This window comes from Microcaecilia unicolor, chromosome 4 (assembly GCF_901765095.1).
Source record: "Microcaecilia unicolor chromosome 4, aMicUni1.1, whole genome shotgun sequence".
NCBI lineage: Eukaryota > Metazoa > Chordata > Amphibia > Gymnophiona > Siphonopidae > Microcaecilia > Microcaecilia unicolor.
In genome coordinates this window covers 287,664,248-287,684,260 of record NC_044034.1, presented here as the reverse complement: position 1 = coordinate 287,684,260, position 20,013 = coordinate 287,664,248, and the positions used below count along the sequence as shown (strand labels likewise).

At 46.3% G+C, this 20,013-nt stretch overlaps 1 protein-coding gene across 3 annotated transcripts in view; it reads left to right on the top strand.

The window, feature by feature from the left end:
- Positions 1-3,204, top strand: part of KANSL3 (KAT8 regulatory NSL complex subunit 3) — a 144,471-nt gene extending 141,267 nt beyond the window's left edge. For all 3 annotated transcript variants that reach the window (XM_030201649.1, XM_030201648.1, XM_030201647.1), the window contains one exon: positions 1,447-3,204. In XM_030201649.1, the coding sequence (XP_030057509.1) occupies positions 1,447-1,482 (36 nt within the window). In that variant the 3' untranslated portion in view covers positions 1,483-3,204. The remainder of the gene's footprint in view (positions 1-1,446) is intronic.
- Positions 3,205-20,013: the final 16,809 nt, after the last annotated feature.

Sequence of the window (20,013 nt, the reverse complement as noted above, 5' to 3'; positions counted from 1 at the left end):
TTTTATCTAACTTTGGATCCAACCCTTTTATTGTGTTGAAAAGTAATGGAGAATTTTAAATTTAAAGAGAACATGAAACTGAAAGAAAATTCATAAACTTGGATCACTGAGTCAGATATACAATGTCTGATGGGTTGATGGATGTGGTATATACCAAGGATGGACATATGTGGTCCGACCGTAATTTTATGTAGCCCACAAAGGCATCACAACCTTCCACCTCCCCCTCACCATTGAGCTTCTTACCTCCCTCGCTCGGAGCAATAAATCCCATAATAGGCATTGAGCAACTGGCTGGTGTGGAATCTTGAGCATATGCTCATGTTCAAGGCCTGCCGGCTTCCGACCTCTCTGAAACAGCAAGTTCGGGGGGGGGAGGGGGCAGGAGCTGGCAGACCTTGAGCATGTGCAGATCCTCAAGGCTCGGTACCGACTGACCACTTGATGTCTATAAAATACTGAGTGGAATGGAACGGGTAGACATGAATCGCTTGTTTACCCTTTTCAAAAATACTAGGACTAGGAGGTATTCAATGAAGCTCCTAAGTAGTACATTTAAAACTGGATAAAATATTTCTTCACTTAATGTATAATTAAACTCTGGAATTCAGTGCCAGAGAATATGGTAAAAGCAGTTAGCAAGGTTTTAAAAAGGTTTGGATAATTTCCTAAAAGAAAAATCCATAAGCTATTATTAAGATGGACTTGAAAAAGTATGCTTATTGCTAGAATAAGCAGCATAAAATCTGTTTTACTCTTTTGGAATCATGCCAGGTACTTGTGACCTGGCTTGTGTCTGTTAGAAACAGGATACTGGGCTTGATGGACCTTTGGTCTGTCCCAGTATGGCAGTGCTTGTGTTCTTATGTCTTTTATGGGATTCACTGCCTCCGAGCAAGGAAGGTAAGCTTGTAGGAGAAGTAGATGGAAGGTAGGAGAGAAATTCTGGAGCCTGGGGGAAGTGAGGTAAGGAAGATGCTAGACATTGTAGGGGGGGATAGGAGAGAGAGATGCTGGAGACCATGGGGGTGGAGAAGGGAGAGAGGGAAGAAGAGAAATGAAGGAGACCATATGTAAGGGGAATTTTATGTGGCGGGAGAGGGAGGAAATATGTATGCAGCCTCCTAGGGATAGTGCTGACATTCATGGGGCCCTCTGTGTAAAAAGGCTGCCCACCCCTGGTATATACACTAGAACAGATCTCCAAAACATATTGGGAAATATCCTGAAGCAATCAGTACTGCACTGGCTCCCTGGAAATCTCTTGAATGCTTTTGGGTGCAATGTAATTTATTGTTTTGTTGGGTTTTCAACTGTTTTAGAGCTTTGTGGCTGAAAGAGGGCATAAAAAGAGGAGAGCAATCACAGAAAGCGTAGAGAGAAGGGGGAATGACAATTTTCTATTTCTGTTTATAGGAATTAAATTATTTCTGTTTCATTTCTTAGGAACCAACACAAATACCCCGAAGACCCTCTGTGTAATGTCTGATGCAAAACTGTGCTCACAAAATTCATGAGTCCTGCTTCTCAAGCCAGCACCTGCTAGTATGTCTGAGGGGACAGTGACCATTAGTAACCCCAGTTCAGCATTCACCGTGGTGCTCTCTGCGGTAGAACCTGTCCTGTGGACTTATTCTGAAGCAATACTCTTGACATCTACGTTTACTGTAGGTGATAAAGCAATGGCAACCTGAAACAGAAAGCTGGAGTCTATTGTCGGCTATTGGTTATGCTTCTGGTGTAAAAGAAGCTACAGGATGAACCTGTTCTATAATGGATAAAGAAAGCATAACATTTGGGAGCCTCTTCCCAACAGCCATGTAATGTAACAAGGGGAGGTGTTTGATGTGCCTGCCACATATGACACTTCTAAGACTCAAAGGCATTGATGTAGCTATTCCTTCGCTCACAGCAAACTCAGGATCCCAGGGATCCATATCCAGCTATAAGCATTAGTGAGTTACTGGTTGTGACTAATGCAGCTGCCCTCATGTGGGAAGATGGGTTTGGTTATGTAGCTCTTTACCCCAAGTGCAAGAAAATAAAGGACTGGCAGGCCACTGTTTCTCATATTTCCATTTCAATCCTCAAGCCCTGTTACTGTGAACTTTATTTCTCAGTTAATAAAGTTTTGTCTTATTTTGTATTTAGTTATTTCTTGCAATACACCAAATTAATTTACCTTTAACCATTCATTAATTTTAAGAGATCAGCTGTGGTAACACCTGATCATATGTACTATTTGTACATCAATAATGCAGTTTAGATATAGAACAGGGGTGGACAACCTTTATATACAGAGGGCCAAATGAATATCAGTACTCTCCCTAGTAGGCCACACCATTACAAAATGTTGGAATGGTAATGCACAGAGCTCCATAGACCTTTGATAAAATAAGTAAACATTTAACTAAAAACAATGGAAACAAACTGCTAGAGTGGTTTGAAAATATTTGTGAAATACAGTATTTAAAATTTCCAAAATTCTGGTTAATGATGTTTTCTGTGTATACTTCCCATGGTACATGCTATGAAAGATAAAGGGTCTTCATATTTTGTTAACAAGAAAGGCTGATTCAGGCACACAAGTGATGTGATGTCATCTGTTAGCGCAGTTCTACCAGAGCTTGGAACTAAGTATACAGTTCTGAGCATACACTGCCCTTCGTGTGCACAGCTGTTTCCTCGCTCCCCTCAACTTTGCTTTTTTTTTTTTCTGCTGCAGAATGAACAAGAACATAGTTGTCATTGAAGAGGTTTTTCACTTCTGTGTATGATGTTTTTCATCATTATCTTCTTTGGAAAGATTTTCTTCCCTCAGTTGGGAAATGTTCCAGTGTTCTGCACATGCCCACAGTGCCTGATTTGTCTGAGCTCAGATTATAATTGGGCTGATTGCAAGCATTATGGAAGGACAACACCATGAGCCCAAAAGAAGTACTTGAACTGGTTCCACAATTACTATAAAGCAAACAAAAGAATCCTACTTAACCAGAAGGAAGAGAGGAGAATATGTCTATGCTGAGATACCTGACTCTGCATACTTTGCAGGTCCTCTTCAGCAGAAGTTACTTCTTTTATTGTATTATAGAATGGCATTATTGTATTATGTTTTAAAGATTTGTATTTTGTTTGTTGTAAACTGGTTTGAAAACATTGCTTCTGATACGGTAATATGTAAATAAAAATTGAGTTTAGATCGTCTTTGAGCTCTTGAAATACATAGCAACCCTAAAAGCCAATGTAGCTATACCAATTCAATCAACAGCTTCACCGTGACAATATTTACTAACCATTCAGCCTATTAAAAAATAGACACCTGGTTTCAATAAAGTACATCTATTTCATTTATCAGTAGTAGTGGTTGGCCATGAAGAAAGCAAGGAAATATAGGGCATTTTAAAGAATGGCATTTGGTAAAGCCACCAAGCTGTTGGATTACTTGTGCAACAAAATGTTCACGATTTAATGCTCTAGCTCGTCACGTTTATATGTTGCAATATATGCTTATTATTTGAGGGTATAACATTTCTCATTTATCCTGCCTGCACAGGTGTCATATGAACTGGCAGCTGTAGATGAGTGTGGAATCCATCTTAAGTATTCAGCATATACTATATTTGATGTATTGTCTAGACATTCAAATTCCACCATAGCTGTGTGCCTCTGCTCTCTGTGAGGAGGTTCATAGGGAACTAACAAATGCGTCATGTGTTGGGACTCCCTCTTTGGTAACATAGATGCTATCAAGGACCACTGCTGTACTTTACAACACCTTTCATCACTGCTGCCACAATCTATTAAATGAATGCATGTATCCCACTATTGCATAACTTTCTGCTATCATAGAAGATCCTTTTTTTCTTTCACCAGGCAGTTACAACAGACTCGCCATCCCACTTTTCACTAAGCCTCATCAGCTATAAAGCAGGCAAAAGAAGCAACCTTCTACTTTTTGACTGGCCTTTACAATAATAGCCAGTGTCCTGGAATATACATCCTACCTTACTTAGAGACTTGGGTACACATTTCTTCAGCAGTGTGATCAAATCACAACAGATATCCTAGGTGCTCAACATTATAAAAGTGGGCTACCATGATTTCAGTGTTTGCTGTCAGACTGACTTTTTGGCATGGGCACTGATGCCACAAGCCCACACACAGCTGCTGTAGGAAGAAGTCAATCTCATGCAGTCTTAATGCAATAAAACAAGTTCCAATCAAGGAAAGAAATTAAGGCTTCTATTCCAGATACTTCCTGAGATTTGTGCTCTATATTAGATCTCTGCAATTTGAATCTATTCCTTACAAGGAAAAACAAGACCGACACCTTTTCCTCCATTCTTCCCTATTTAAAGAAAGGAGACTGGCTGTGCTCACTGAAACTTAAGCATGTTTTTGTATCCTTATCTCAAACTATCCATATTGAAGAGAATACTTCCAGATTTTTCTGTCCACAAGCCATTACCAGTACAAAGACCCTGCTTTTGGCCTCTCTTCTGCCCCCAGAGTCTTCACCAAATGCCACGTAATAATGGCTGCTCACTTTCACAAGTGGGGTCAGCTAGTTTTTCCATATCTCAGTGAGTAGCTTCTGACAGATTGCTTGGAGAACCTTGCTCTAATCTTCTGAGACAAAACAGTACACTGCCTTCAAAGTCTGGGTTTCATCAGCTTTAAGAAGTCAGCACTTCAACTGATGAACATTTTGGTTATAGGGGTTATTCTGGATACAGTTCAAGCTAAAGCTTTGCTGCAACAGAATAAGTTGCAAAATTTAATTGAATTCAGCAACTGTATTCCATGTCATGCTTATAGTTAAGGATCTGAGCAGTGGTTACCAAATTAAAATCATCAACAACAATAATAAAAAAAAAAGCGAAGGTTTATGCGTCATATCCAGATTATACAATTGTCTATCACTCTCATAGCCAGGGCATACTTTCAAATGTTAGGCCATATTACCGCTGTGGTATATCATGCCTATTTCCCCAAGATAACAAAAGAGAGGGTAAAAAGAACATACAAACAATAGCAAGAAAAAGCATAGCTGGGCCTTCAGAACTGGGATAAGTAAAGTCCTTTAATTCTGATAAGACCCGACACGGGCCGTGTTTCAGTGTAGAAACGCCTGCCTCAGGGATCTAACAATGGAACATATGAAAAATAATTAGTAAAAAACAATTAGAAAAATCAGAAAAAAATAATATGATATTTATTTTAAAAAGATATAAGAAATGTGTGTGAACCTACTATCTTATATTCCATATCATGGAGTTTATTTGAAGTGTTATTGATCTACTATTTTAATTTTTGGTATCTATAAGGAAATAACAATGAGTCAAAATATGTGTGGGTCAGATGATCCTAAAACCTACATTTTTTTTGCCACGTGTGATGAGCTTTAAAGAAGTTATCAAGGTGTATTATAAAAACAGAACAGATGTGCCTACTAATAAATAAGAATCTATCTTCCTGATTCAGCAAATTAGAAATGTGGGTTTAATTAATTGTGAGTGAAAGGTTCTCAATTATTGTCACTTAATTCCACAAAAAAAATCAAAAACAGAGCATATACTTAAATACTGGGAAAAGCACTATGTTAAGACTATGAGAATTAAAAAAGAACAAAAGTGCTGAAAACAATATGGTAAGTTTGCTTCCTTAGGGGGTTGTTTACTAAAGCTTAGCTTGTAACTATACTGATTTTAACAGCACGTCAGACACTTTTTTTTTTTCAGTCGTTTACGTAGCTGCTATGCAATGAATTTTAGCTAACAAAAAGCCTTCATGAATTTATACAGCTGCATCGTGTTACCTAGCCATGCCCCATAGTGAAAGTTTTCCTACACTGACTTAGAAAAACTTTGCCAAGAAATCAGGGGCGTAGCCAGACAGATTTTGGGTGGGCCTAGGCAAGAAGTGGGTGGGCACCAAGTGTCCTCCCCCACCCCATACACCAAAAGAATATCTCAGCTGTTGGCAAAATGCTTCTCCTCACCTTCGCAGTCTGCAGCAGGCATGCATTGAAAACTGAGCATGAGCAGGTACCAGTATCGTGGAGAGCAGCGTTTTTGTTACCATCAGGGGGAAGTCTTCAGCTGGTGGAGCTTGGGATCCCCAACAGCTACTGCTAAACGTGTGGTAGTTGAGTTGGCCTCGGCCCACCAGGCCCACCTGTAGCTACGCCACTGCAAGGAATTACAGTCTGTTGACGTAACTGTTAACAATAGCTCAACAAATTAATGTAACCCAACAACCTTTACTTAAGAGTTGCACTGTGTTTTTTTAAAGTTTTAACAAAAAATAAAAAGATAGACAAATTTCTGGCAGTGGGAACTTTTCAGATGATTGGCAACCATTTCAAATGCTTCAGAGTTTCAGCTTGCAAAGCTCCTTGGATGCATCACTTGGCTAGGCTACATGACCTGTCTATATGAATTCATGGAATTGCCGTGAGAAGGTCCAAAGCAGAAGCAGGAAGATAATCTCTATGGCAATCCAAACACAGAAGCGGAGGATGATACAATGACCAAATCCACCAGAGAAATGTAGTTCAAAGCAAATTTATTAAAGCACCAAAACAAGAGGACCTGACACAGGCCCTGTTTCAGCAGATGCAGCCACCTGCCTCAGGGGTCACTATGCACAACTGTGAAAAGAAAACATAATAAACATAATTTCACATAAAAAGATACATCTCTAAAAAAACATGCATCAAATATACAATGTAAGACAATATAAAAAGAAAAAGTGGACTGCAATAAATAAAAATGATCACAATATGGTGAAAAGAATATAAATGTAATCATATAATAAAAGGATATTAAAATGTATAAAAAGAAAGGATATAAATGTACAACAATGACTCACTGGCAGAGGTAAACATCACAGTGGTAAGAGAGATGAGCACACAGAGTATTCAGTCACTACTAAAAAACAGCATTACTAATGGTAGATAAATTAAAAATGAGGTACCATAGGATACTGAGACAACTAAGAGCAGTGTCTGGTGCAGAAGACAAAGCCAATATAAGCAGCAGTCTCCACCATCTGTCTGTAGTGAGAGAAAACAGTACAATATCTATCTGGTTAAAATGATATACACAAAATGTAGCAGCACATCAGGCCTCACCACACCAGTCCCCCAAGCCTGTCTACATATGTCTACAGCTAGAGAGAGATTAAGTAAGAGAGGCAGGAACAGAGAAGAATGAAGAGCAAATAGAGATGTGTACAATTCATTCCATATGTATGTGGATATGTCATGCAAGCTGATTCTAGAGAGACAGATATTGAGCTAGATATGGCCTTTGGAGATGGCTATATAGCTAGGGACATTTATCCAGCCTTCTCTATACATGGACGTCCACAGACAGAGCAAGCTAGGTCTGACAAAGGGGACATGGTCAAATTGGAGCCTAAAGTCACCAACATAAAGAGGAATAGATAACCACATGCACAGAACTCCCATCAGCTCCACAATCACAATCTGCAGTGTATGAGATCTCATCGTTGAATACGGATAGACTTCCATCATGTAAAGGACAATAAGCACCAGTTGACTGATCTGTAATCTGTGAACCACCATCTATGCAGGCACATTGAAAGGTATGTGTCCTGGAATGGTGTGCCAAGCTGGAAGCTCTAGGCTTGTAATTGGATTACACTCCCTCATGTGAGTAAACACATCATGAGCTGCCAAACCCTGCAAATGTTAATTTGGTCAATGACATCTATTACAGAGACACTGGTACAGAATCAGAGGTCCGTACAACATAATAGTTACCATCAGACTACATACACATAACTATATCCCCAAGCCCCACACATAGACTATGTAGCTTTGCAGGTGATAGCTCTCCACAGAGCGTTAGAGCGATATATACCTATGCTCAATGAACCATCATATAATAGAAATACAAGGTGCTATAGACTGATCTGTTTGCAATGTAGAGGTTAGGATACACACCTCACCTATGACACAATCAGACACTCACGCCTAGTGTCCCACGCCAGTAGACTGTGTGTACTACCTGAGGTGTTGGAAACACAGACAACAGCTCACAAACTGAATAAGCATGAGTGGTCCATATCTGGTGCTGGAAGCAGGCCAGGCAGTTAGGTTTGCAAGATATTCAAAATACATATTCAATGAGAACAATGTGCATGTGCTACCTTCCCTGCCTGCAATTTGCTGTCATGATTCATTATTGTGGATATCCTAATCCTCAAACTGGCTGAACTGTGTCCAGGATCTAGTTTAGCAAACAGTGGCATTTGGCAGAAGCTGATCTAGTCATAGTTGTGAAAAAAATAACTTCCATATCATCATGCTGATCAATCCATAGACTGGTGGGTTGTGTCCATCTACCAGCAGGTGGAGATAGAGAGCAATCCTTTTGCCTCCCTATATGTGGTCATGTGCTGCCGGAAACTCCTCAGTATGTTCTCTATCTCAGCAGGTGGTGGTCACACACAGCAGCAGCTCTGGCTAGGTCTCCAAGCCTAATTCTTAGGTTTTGTTGAGTACCTGGGGTTGAGAGCTCTTCTTGAGCAAGTGCAAACCTGGTGGTGCCAGGTCCCTCCTTTTCTCCCCCCTCCAGCTGGCTCCGTAAAAAAAAAAAAAAAATTTTGGACGTCCTTTAAGGGCGTTTATTTCAACGTTTATATCAGCGTTTATTGCAGCTGCTCACTGGGACACCAGTTCATTACAGCGAGGAGCAGGTAATTTTTACCTTTTGTAGCGGGCAGGGGATTCCCCGATCGGTCTCCACGTGGCTTATGGCGTCAGAGGGCGAGGGCGCGAAGATTCGCTCCCCGGACCGCGTGTGCGTGTCTAGCGGGGATGCGGGGGTTTCAAAGCCTGAATTGCCTTTTTTGGGCGTCAGTTTGGAGTCCGGTCAGTGTCCCGGTTCATCCTCCGATGCGGCGGTTTTTCCCGCCATAAGCGCCCATCCCCCACTGCTCGCCCCCCCCCCCCCCATTTTGGCCGGCCACTCTGCTCGGACGGCTTCTTCTTGGGCCGCCCTCGAGGTGGGAGACGTTAATGCTATGGTCGCCCTTGATTCGGGCGATGGCAAGAAAGCGGCAAAAGTTAAGCGCCATTCTTCCCGCGCGGCTCCTTCTCAGAGTTTCACGCCGGACGCCATTTTGGATGCGCAGCATGTTTCTCCCCCGCTCTTGCGAGTGCCGGTTGAGGGTGCATCTAGGGCCGTGGCCCAGGCTGCAGAAGTGCACAGTCTGGGGGGTTTCTCCCCTGAGTTCATTTTGCTGCTGCATCAGGCTTTTCTTATGCAAAACACTGCCCCTGCTCCCCTGTCTGATAAAGGGGTTGAGGCCTCTGGAAGCAAACGCCCTCGGGTGGATTTCCAGACCCTAGAGGACTCTGTCTCCTCTGATGTAGATGAGGGCAGCGTATCTGAGTTCTCCCAACGGTCCTTTGGGGATTCCTTGGAGGAGACGGATTCCCGCTTGGATGGAGCAGATGACCCCTCTGCAGTGCGGATCTTTCGCTCAGAGGATTTGCCCAACCTGTTAGTGCAGGCCATGAGCATTTTGAAGATTTCCTCTCCAGAGGACGTCTCTCCCTCAACCTCTGCTGGCTCTGCCATTATGCTGGGGACGAAGCGCCCGCCTAGAACCTTCCACGTGCATGAAGCCATGCACACCTTGATTTCGGCTCAATGGGATTTCCCAGAAGCGAGCCTTAAAGTGGCTAGGGTTATGTCCCGCCTGTATCCTCTGCCTGAAGGCGAACGGGAGGCCTTTCTTTGGCCTACCGTGGATTCCTTAATCACTGCGGTGACTAAGAAAACGGCATTGCCGATGGAAGGTGGCACGGCCCTAAAGGACGCCCAAGACAGAAGATTGGAGGCGGCCTTAAAGTTGTCCTTCAAGGCGGCTGCTTTAAGTTTGCAGGCCTCAGTTTGCGGCTCCTATATGGCCAGGGTATGCCTGACGATTGTGCAGCGGGCTTCCCCCTCGGATCCATCCTTGAGGGCTGATTGGCCGGCCCTGGAATCAGGCTTGGCCTACTTGGCAGACTTGCTGTATGATGTCTTGAGAGCCTTGGCTAAAGGTATGGCTCAGACAGTCTCTGCTCGGCGCTGGCTTTGGCTGAAGCATTGGTCTGCTGACCACGCCTCTAAGTCTCGCCTGGCTAAGTTGCCTTTTAAAGGCAAGCTGCTCTATGGGGTCGAGCTGGACAAGATTGTGACCGATCTTGGCACTTCCAAGGGCAAGAGGTTACCGGAGGTCAGGGCTAGGGCCAGTGGTGCCCGCCCCGGTTCCTCCAAAGGACAGTTTCAGGAAGCCCGTCGGTATCGCCTGGGCAAGTCGGGCTCCTCTGCCTCCTCTTCCTTCAAGAGGAACTTCTCCCCCAAGCAGCATTCCTTTCGCAGAGACCGCCGTCCCGGAGGTGCGTCCTCCGGTCCTCCCCTAGGGTCTCGTACCCAATGTCGGGGCCCTGGTCCATGGCCCAGAGCAGATTGGAGGACGCCTATCGTCATTTCTGGGCGAGTGGACCAGGGTAACTTCAGACGCTTGGGTGCTGGAAGTCATCAGAGACGACTACAAGCTAGAGTTCTGCCGACCCTTAAGAGATGGGTTTGTGCACTCTCCCTGCAAGTCTCCGGTCAAAGCTGTGGCAGTGCAGCAGACTTTGGACAATCTGATCCGCCTGGGTGCGGTCGTTCCGGTGCCAGAAGATCAGCTTGGCAAGGGACGTTACTCCATTTACTTTGTGGTACCAAAGAAAGGAGGTTCTTTGCGGCCTATCCTCGACTTCAAAGGGGTCAATCAGGCCTTGAAGGTTCGACACTTCCGAATGGAGATTCTCCGCTCTGTTATAGTGGCAGTGAAGGCAGGGGAGTTCCTGGCATCCTTGGACATCAAGGAAGCTTACTTGCATATTCCCATCTGGCCTCCTCATCAACGCTTTCTGCGTTTTGCAGTCCTGGGCCGACACTTCCAATTCAGAGCCCTCCCGTTCGGGTTGGCTACTGCTCCGCGGACTTTCTCCAAAGTAATGGTGGTCATCGCGGCCTTCCTACAAAATGAAGAAGTACAAGTCCATCCTTATCTGGATGACTGGTTGATCCGAGCCCCCTCTTTTGCAGAGTGTGGCAGAGCTTCAGACCGGGTGATTGCTCTTTTGAGCTCCCTGGGGTGGATCATCAACTGGGAGAAAAGCCAGCTGCGCCCGATTCAGTCCCTGGAGTATCTAGGAGTTCGTTTCGACACCCAAGTGGGCAGAGTGTTCCTGCCAGACAATCGGATTGTCAAGCTTCAGGTTCAGGTGGACCAGTTCCTAGTAGCCTCTCCTCTTCGGGCTTGGGACTATGTGCCACTGTTGGGCTCTATGACGGCCACAATGGAAGTAGTGCCCTGGGCCAGGGCCCATATGAGACCTCTACAGCACTCTCTGCTGCAGCGATGGACTCCAGTGTCGGAGGATTACGCTGTGCGCCTTCCCTTGGACCCAGCGGTGCGCAAGGCGCTGAGCTGGTGGCTGAGGACATACAAGCTGTCCGCAGGAATGCCTCTTTTGACCCCGGAGTGGGTTGTCATCATGACGGACGCCTCTTTGACGGGCTGGGGAGCCCACTGCTTGGGAAGGACAGCGCAGGGGCTCTGGTCTCCTGCAGAGACAAAGTGGTCTATCAACCTCCTGGAACTCAGAGCCATTCGGTTGGCGCTTTTGGAGTTTCTCCCGGTACTAGCGGTGAAGCCAGTACGGGTCCTATTGGACAATGCCACGGCTGTGGCCTATGTCAATCACCAGGGAGGTACCAAGAGCGCTCCTCTAGCCAAGGAGGCCATGAATCTATGCCAGTGGGCGGAAGCGAACCTGGAACAGCTGTCGGCGGCCCACATTGTGGGAGTCATGAATGTCAAGGCGGACTTTCTCAGTCGCCATACCTTGGATCCCGGAGAGTGGCAGCTATCGGCTCAGGCGTTCTTGGACATCACGAAGCGCTGGGGCCAGCCGAGCATAGATCTGATGGCGTCAACGGCCAATTGCCAAGTGCCGTGCTTTTTCAGCAGAGGACGGGACCCTCGATCTCTGGGAGTAGATGCTCTTCTCCAACGGTGGCCGACACAGGAGCTTGTCTATGTGTTCCCGCCCTGGCCCATGTTGGGCAGGGTGCTAGACCGGGTGGCAAAGCATCCGGGTCGGATAATCCTGGTGGGTCCGGACTGCCCCAGACGTCCCTGGTATGCGGACTTGATCAGGCTCTCGGTGGACGGCCCTCTGCGGCTGCCAGCGGTGTGGGGCCTGTTGCATCAGGGTCCCATGGTGATGGAGGATCCCTCCCCCTTTGGTCTTACGGCCTGGCTATTGGGCGGCAGCGTCTGAGGAAGAAGGGCTTCGCAGACAAGGTCATCGCCACCATGCTGAGAGCAAGGAAGCGCTCTACTTCTACTGCTTACGCCAGGGTTTGGCGTACCTTTGCATCATGGTGTGAGGCAGGCTCTCTTTCTCCCTTCACTGCTCCAATTTCTTCAGTGTTGGCGTTCCTGCAAGAAGGTCTGGAGAAAGGCCTGTCGCTCAGTTCCCTTAAAGTCCAGGTAGCGGCTCTGGCTTGCTTCAGGGGTTGCCTGAAGGGTGCTTCCCTGGCCTCGCAGCCAGATGTGGTGCGCTTTCTCAAGGGAGTTAATCACCTACGCCCTCCTCTGCACTTGGTGGTGCCTGCGTGGAATCTCAATCTAGTGCTAAGAGCCTTGCAGAAGCCGCCTTTTGAACCCTTGTCGAGGGCATCTCTGAAAGACCTGATGTTGAAAGCAGTCTTTTTGGTGGCTATCACTTCAGCCAGACGAGTTTCCGAGCTCCAGGCGCTATCATGTCGGGAGCCCTTCCTGCAGTTCACTGAGGCAGGAGTGTCTATTCGCACGGTGCCTTCCTTCCTGCCCAAGATTGTTTCTTGTTTCCATGTGAATCAGCAGCTCTGCCTACCCTCCTTTCGTAGGGAGGACTACCCAGAGGAGTACTCTGCTCTCAAATATCTAGATGTGAGACGAGTCATCATCAGATACTTGGAAGTGACCAATGATTTCCGGAAGTCGGATCATCTTGTTTGTGCTGTTTGCAGGTCCTCGTAAGGGTCTGCAGGCATCCAAGCCTACAGTGGCACGATGGGTCAAGGAAACCACTGCAGCGGCTTATGTGGCCGCGGGGAAGATGCCACCTATCCAGCTGAAGGCTCACTCCACTAGAGCACAGGCGGCCTCGATGGCAGAGGCCGGGTCCGTCTCCTTGGAAGAGATTTGTAAGGCGGCAACTTGGGCATCGGCTCATACCTTCTCCAGTCATTACCGCTTGACAGTGGCTGCTCGGGCGGAGGCCCGGTTTGGAGCTGCAGTGTTGCGGTCAGGGATTTCTATGTCCCGCCCTGGGTGAGTACTGCTTCAGTACATCCCACCAGTCTATGGATTGATCAGCATGATGATATGGAAGGTAAAATTATGTATCATACCTGATAATTTTCTTTCCATTAATCATAGCTGATCAATCCATAGCCCCGCCCAGATATCTGTACTGTTTATATTCTGGTTGCATTTCAGGTTCAAGTTTAGTCTTCAGTTCCTGTTCAGGAGGATCTTCGTGTTCAAGTTTTTTCGATTGAATTCTTCTGGAGTTGACACGATTTTGTGTTACAGTGAGCTGCTGCATTCCTCTCCCCTCCGTTTTACGGGGCTGGATTGAGACCTAAATTCTGCCGGTGCTCCCTCCCACTTCGTGCGGCAGTAGGGCAGCCTTATATCCCTCCCGCTTCAGCGGTGTTAGGGCCAGCCAGCTCCTCCCGCGGTTGCGGTCGCAGGATAAGCCAGATCCCCCCGCATCGGCGGGTGTGGTGTCCCTCCCCCGCTTTGCGGGGATGGGCTGGACGGATTGCCCTCCCCCACTTGTGTGGGGATGAGCTGGGTTGATTCCCCTCCCCCGTTTCGGCGGTGGTGAGCTGGGCAGAGTGTCCCTTTGTGGGTGTAATTCTCTAAGTGCTGAGTCCTGCGGATGGAGCTTTGATATCGACATACTGAGGAGTTTCCGGCAGCACATGACCACATATAGGGAGGCAAAAGGATTGCTCTCTATCTCCACCTGCTGGTAGATAAACACAACCCACCAGTCTATGGATTGATCAGCTATGATTAATGGAAAGAAAATTATCAGGTATGATACATAATTTTACCATATACACAGACAATTGTGATATGTTTGACTTGCAAGTGACAGCTGCACCATTCAATAAAAGCTAGGTACTGAGGTACGAGACCCATGTTGCACCCAAATGTTTATCTTTGCAAGCCCCTTCTGGAAATGCATGGATATGCCAGGGATATGAATAGGTGTAATGATAACATGCAGTATAGGCAAGGCCAGAAGAAACCCACCACATTTACTAAATGGCCCATTGAGTATGGCATCCCTGTCACTAACAGTCATACAGTGACTATCCCATTGAGATAAGATTGAGAAGGATGGTGAAATTAGGCCTTACCTGATAATTTTCTTTCCTCTAGACCAGACTGGTCAATACGCTTGGGTTATGCACGCCTACCAGCAGAGGGAGAATGAGAACACTTAACTTTGAACACTGCATATATAACCTGTGTAGAACCCCAACAAGCCAGTATACCAATAACCAAGCAGAGAAAACAAAGAAATAACCTCTCAGAACCCTGTACATGGAACTCCTCCCAAATAGGAGCGTGTTTCTGCAGACCGAGTGCAACCAGTGCCCCGACCTGCCATAGTCTAGGACCAGAAACTACACCTAGTACCTACTAGACCAGAATTGTACAGACATGTACTCTTCAGCAGCCACAGCAAAACACAGGCTCAAACAAAAACACAATATTGAAACGCAGGGCTAGTTATTGACTGTTCTGGAGGGTCTAGAGGAAAGAAAATTAGCAGGTAAGGTCTAATTTCACCTTCCTCAGCAACCCTACAGACCAGTCAAGACACTTGGGAAGTATCAAAGCAGTAAACATCTAAGGGTGGGATCTCCAAAAATCAGAGGTCAAAACTGCTGCTCCAAACCCAGCATCCTCTTTCGCCTGTACATCAACTCTATAATGCTTCACAAAAGAATGCAAAGAGGACCAGACTGCCACTCTACAAATGTGCAGCGGTGGAATAAAACTGCTTTCTGCCCAGGAAGAAGCCACCCCTCTAGTGGAATGAGTTTTGAGAACCAATGGCACATCGTGACCCTTGAGCAAGTAGGCTGAAGCTATCGCCTCTATTAGCCACCTAGCTATAGTCGCCTTAGAAGCGGCCACTCCTCTCTTAGGCCCTCCATACAGAACAATCTGTCTGAGGTACGAAAATCCTGCATCCTCCTTAGATATGACCTCAAGACTCGCCGGACATCCAGCTTCGCCAGATGATGTTGGGGTGGATCCCCTGCTCTGTCTCCCAGAACCGGTAAAGAAATCACCTGATTCACATGAAAAGCAGAAACCACTTTGGGCAAAAAGGACAGCACTGGCCACAGCAAGACCTTCTCCTTGGAAAAAGACAAAAAAGGAGCTCTACATGACAAAGCCTGTAGCTCCAAAATCATATAGGCGAAGGTTATAGCTACCAAAAACACTGTCTTCAGGGTAAGATCCTTGTAGATGCTGGACTCCAACAGCTCAAAAGAAGCACCCACCAGGACCTCCAAAATGAGATTCAAATCCCACTGAGGGACGAAAGGACGCTGTGGAGGCCAAATCAATTCCCCCCCCCCCGCAAAAAACGTACCACATTTGGAGAAGAGGCCAAGGACATACCCTGCACCTTCCTCCAGAAACAGGCCAAGGCTGCAACCTGCACTTTCAAAGAGGACAAAGCAAGACCCCTATCCAGTCCATCCTGCAAAAACTCCAAAATCTGTGCGATAGAAGTGCGGAAAGGAAAGCAAGAATGATCCTGGCACCAACTCTCAAAAACGCGCCAAATGCGCACACAAGCCAACGAGGTGGACAGTTCATGTGACCAGAGCATAGTATCAATAACTTTTTTTTGGGGGGGGGGGGAACCCTTCTTCCTCAACCGGCTCCTCTCAAGATCCAAACCGTGAGAAAGGAGAGGGGTCGGGCATGACAATCGGACCCTGACACAACAGGACCATCTCCCCTAGAGAAAGAGGATCCTGTTCCGCCAGACACACTAGATCTCCATATCACGGATGCCACAGCCAATTTGGAACCACCAGAATCACCGGGCCCAAATTACACTCGATTCGCTGAAACACCCGACCTACCAACGACCACGGGGGGAACACATACAGCAACACCTGAGGCGGCCATGGAAGAACCAATGCATCGATCCCCTCGGACCAAGGGTACCTCCGCTGACTGAAATAGTGAGGCACCTGAGCATTGTCAGCAGATGCTATGAGATCCAGCCCCGGCAGATCCCATTTCAACACTATGCGATCAAAGACCGACCGATGAAGGGACCACTCTCCAGGATCTAGAGTGTGCTCAGAAAATCCGCGTTCACATTGTCCACGCCGGCCACGTGACCTGCCGAGAGATCGAGGAGATGAACCTCCACCCAGCGCATTAACAACACTGCCTCCTTGGCAACCGCCCAGCTCTTCGCGCCCCTTGCTGATTGACGTAGGCTACGGCCATTGTGTTGTCAGAAAGAACTCTTACTGCTCTGCCGACGAGCAGCGACTGGAAGGACTCCAGGGTCAACTGAATTGCCCGCATCTCTAACCGACTGATGGACCAGTGGGCTTCCTCCACTGACCAATGAGCTACCTGGCCGAGGCAATGAGCCCCCCACCCCACCAGACTGGCATCCATGGACAGAACTATCCACTCTGGGGGTCCAAAGGCATGCCCTTCTCCAGATTCAGCTTGTGTAACCACCACTGTAGACTGCAGCGGGTGGGGGCTCGCGTAAAAAACAACCGCTCCTCCAAGTCCCGTGTTTGCGGAGACTAACAAGACAGAAGAGCAAACTGAAGCTGCCGCATGTGTCCTGGCCCATGGGACCAATTCTATTGCTACCACCATCAGACCCAGCACCTGAAGGTAAGAATGGGCCGCAGAGACTCCAGGAAACTTACTACACGTGTGGTTGCCGCTTCGCTGTCTGACTGAGACTTCACCGGAATCAACCAATTGTCCAGGTAAGGATGGACCAAGACACCCTGCTTCCGCAGAGCAGCTGCCACAACCACAATGCTCGGGGACCATGTTTGTGAAACACAGTACCAGGCTGTGATATGATTTCAGCATTCCCAGAGCTGCCAAATTTACCCGTTCCTGGAGGAAGACATTTTAGCCCGACTTGGATTTTTGCCAACCTCATCATGGTGCATTATGGGACCTGCAGTGTTGATTTCAATAATGCTTTGGGATGTAGGTTTAAAATCTGGATTGGCCAAAACGTCTACCCCCTGGAATGGGCAACTTATCAGCTCAGCATTCCAAGCATAGGCATACACAGTTCCCCCACTTTCACCAATGCTATGATGTTGCTGAATAAATGACAGGCATGACACACTGAATACATATATCATAGCAGGACTATGTGTTTTAAAAAGAGCATAATTCCACTTACCTATTAGCCAACTGTGGCCTTACCTGCCCTGCTCAAACTGCTGGAAAAGGGCTGAGTGACGCTGGATATAGGAATAATGGGTGGACCTTGGGAACCTAACTACCACATTCAGGATTGGCATTTTTGCTTCACACACTACCTGCACATTTAGGGAATGAAAGCGCTTACGGTTGTGATAGATCGCTTCCCTTTCACTGGGTGGTAAGAGGGCAATCGATTGCTCCCATCATGTGTGGTAGCCCTGCGATGTTCAGAAATTGGTCACCCAGGGCCTCCCACTGTTGCCTAGTATTAGGAAAACGAACATAGTTCCAAAGTCCTTCACAGCAATGTGCAGGCTCGGAAAAGGCATGGACGCTGGGGGTGTTGTTCCCGCCTATGGTGCTGGTGCTGCCTCTGCACTGGCTGCTGCTGCTGCTGTCCGTTGTGCTGGAATCCCCTGTGCCTGAGCGCTGGCCTGAGGCTCCAAAACACTGACAAATGCTGCTGCTGAGGCTGCAGCTAAGAGGAGTGAATGAAATGATTGATGGCTGTGTATGTGTCTTTATAGGTTGATGGTGTATGTAGGTGGAGGCATTGAGTCATCATGCTATTTCTGTTTTCGGCATGCTTTATTAAATCTGATGCGTTAATGGACAAAATCCCCTTAACTACACCTATTTTCATGACGCTAAGCCCTCACACGCTAACACTCGCGTCATGCAACTACACGCACCTGCAATGCAACCCTCTCATAGACACGCCTACAAAATGCCCCTTTCTCCTCCCAGGTTCACATTACGCATTAATGTGTGAATCAATGTGCACAGGTCTCAAATTTAACACTTTAGCAGGGTTTGGGGTGAAGCTATACAAATCAGGCAGGGCTGAGGGCAAGGTTATGCAAAATGAGCGGGGTATGGATGGAGATATGATGTCATATCCAATGATGTCATCCAAGGGTGAGAAGTGGGTGTGGCTTAGTTGGAGAGTGGGTGTGGTTTAGGCATGTCATTGTTTCGGATTGGCTGATGTGACCAGAAGTGGGCTTGGCCACTTGTCAAAATCAAAAATAATGGTTGATAAATGCTAGTGAGATAGACTACTAACATATGTCTTAACATTTATGATCACTCAGGAGTGGATCAGAAAATTCCACAAACTAGTAGACTAGTATGTGCCAGTGTGACAGTTGAGACACCTTCTGTGTTCAAGATAAGGTGTTCCATAACCTGAGATCATGTTTATCTTGTTGTCTCATCTCTATCATTTTCTGTATCACCATAACACAACAAGTTTTGCCTATAAAAACTTGTGCCATCATGCCTGTAAACCGGACCATATCGTTACTCCATTTTGTGATTATTCTCCCACTGCTACCAATTACTATTATACACCTTTGTAAATAAATGATTCTCTTACTGACTACCTTGTTAGATTGTGTTATTTTTTTTTCAGACTAATATCCTCAGGGAGAATTCATTTAGGGGGTCTCTTACTAAGGTGCACTAGCGTTTTTAGCTTGTGTTAGAAATCAGCTGGCGCTAAACATCGAGATGCCCATAGGAATATAATTGGTGTCTCATAGTTTAGCACCAGCTGATTTCTAGTGTGAGGTAAAAACGCTAGCACACCTTGGTAAAAGACCCCCTTAGTCTCTCCACTATGGTCTTGTCTTCCCTTACCCCTCAGTCATCTAGCGGTCCAACTGATGCTTTTACCAGCTTCTTGCTTCTACTGTACCTTTAAAAAGGATTTATTACGTGTTTTTGCCTCCAAGGCAATCTTCCTAGTCTCTTTTTATTTTCCTTATCAGTGCTTTGCATTTGACTTGCCATTCCTTATGCTGTTTCCTATTAACTTCAAGTCAGATCCTTCCATTTTCTGAAGGATGTTCTTTTAGCTCCAATAGCTTCCTTTGTCTCACTTTTAAACATGCTAGCTCTTCCATCTTTTCTAATCTGTGGAATATATCTGGGCTGGGCTTCCAGGATGGTATTTTTGAACAGCATCCACTGGTGTGCTCAGTTGCTCTGAAGTTCCCCCCTTCCTGATTTCTGGGAAAGGGATGCAGAGACACAATGTAGCCTTCCATCAAACCTGAGGATCCAGGACAGCAAGACTCCAAGGGGGTGGAAGGACCCAGCCTCTCAGGTGTGACACCCCTGAGGCATCCAAAGCCCCCATGGACCTCTGGCCCGAAAGCTGTACTGTACCAACGGGAGAAGGTTCCCATAGCAAATCTGACTCAAAGGACATGTCAACAACAGGTTAGTCCTTTCATTAAAAAAAATGCTATGTGTGAAATGCCCTCTTTTAATTCACTCATCCAGTATCCACACCTCAAAGGTGAACCTAATTTTATTTTCTTTCATCGGATCATTTCAAAACCAACACCAACTCATAAGTGGTATAGATGTTCAAATGTGACTCTCCCACTGTAAGTGATCAATCTAAACAAT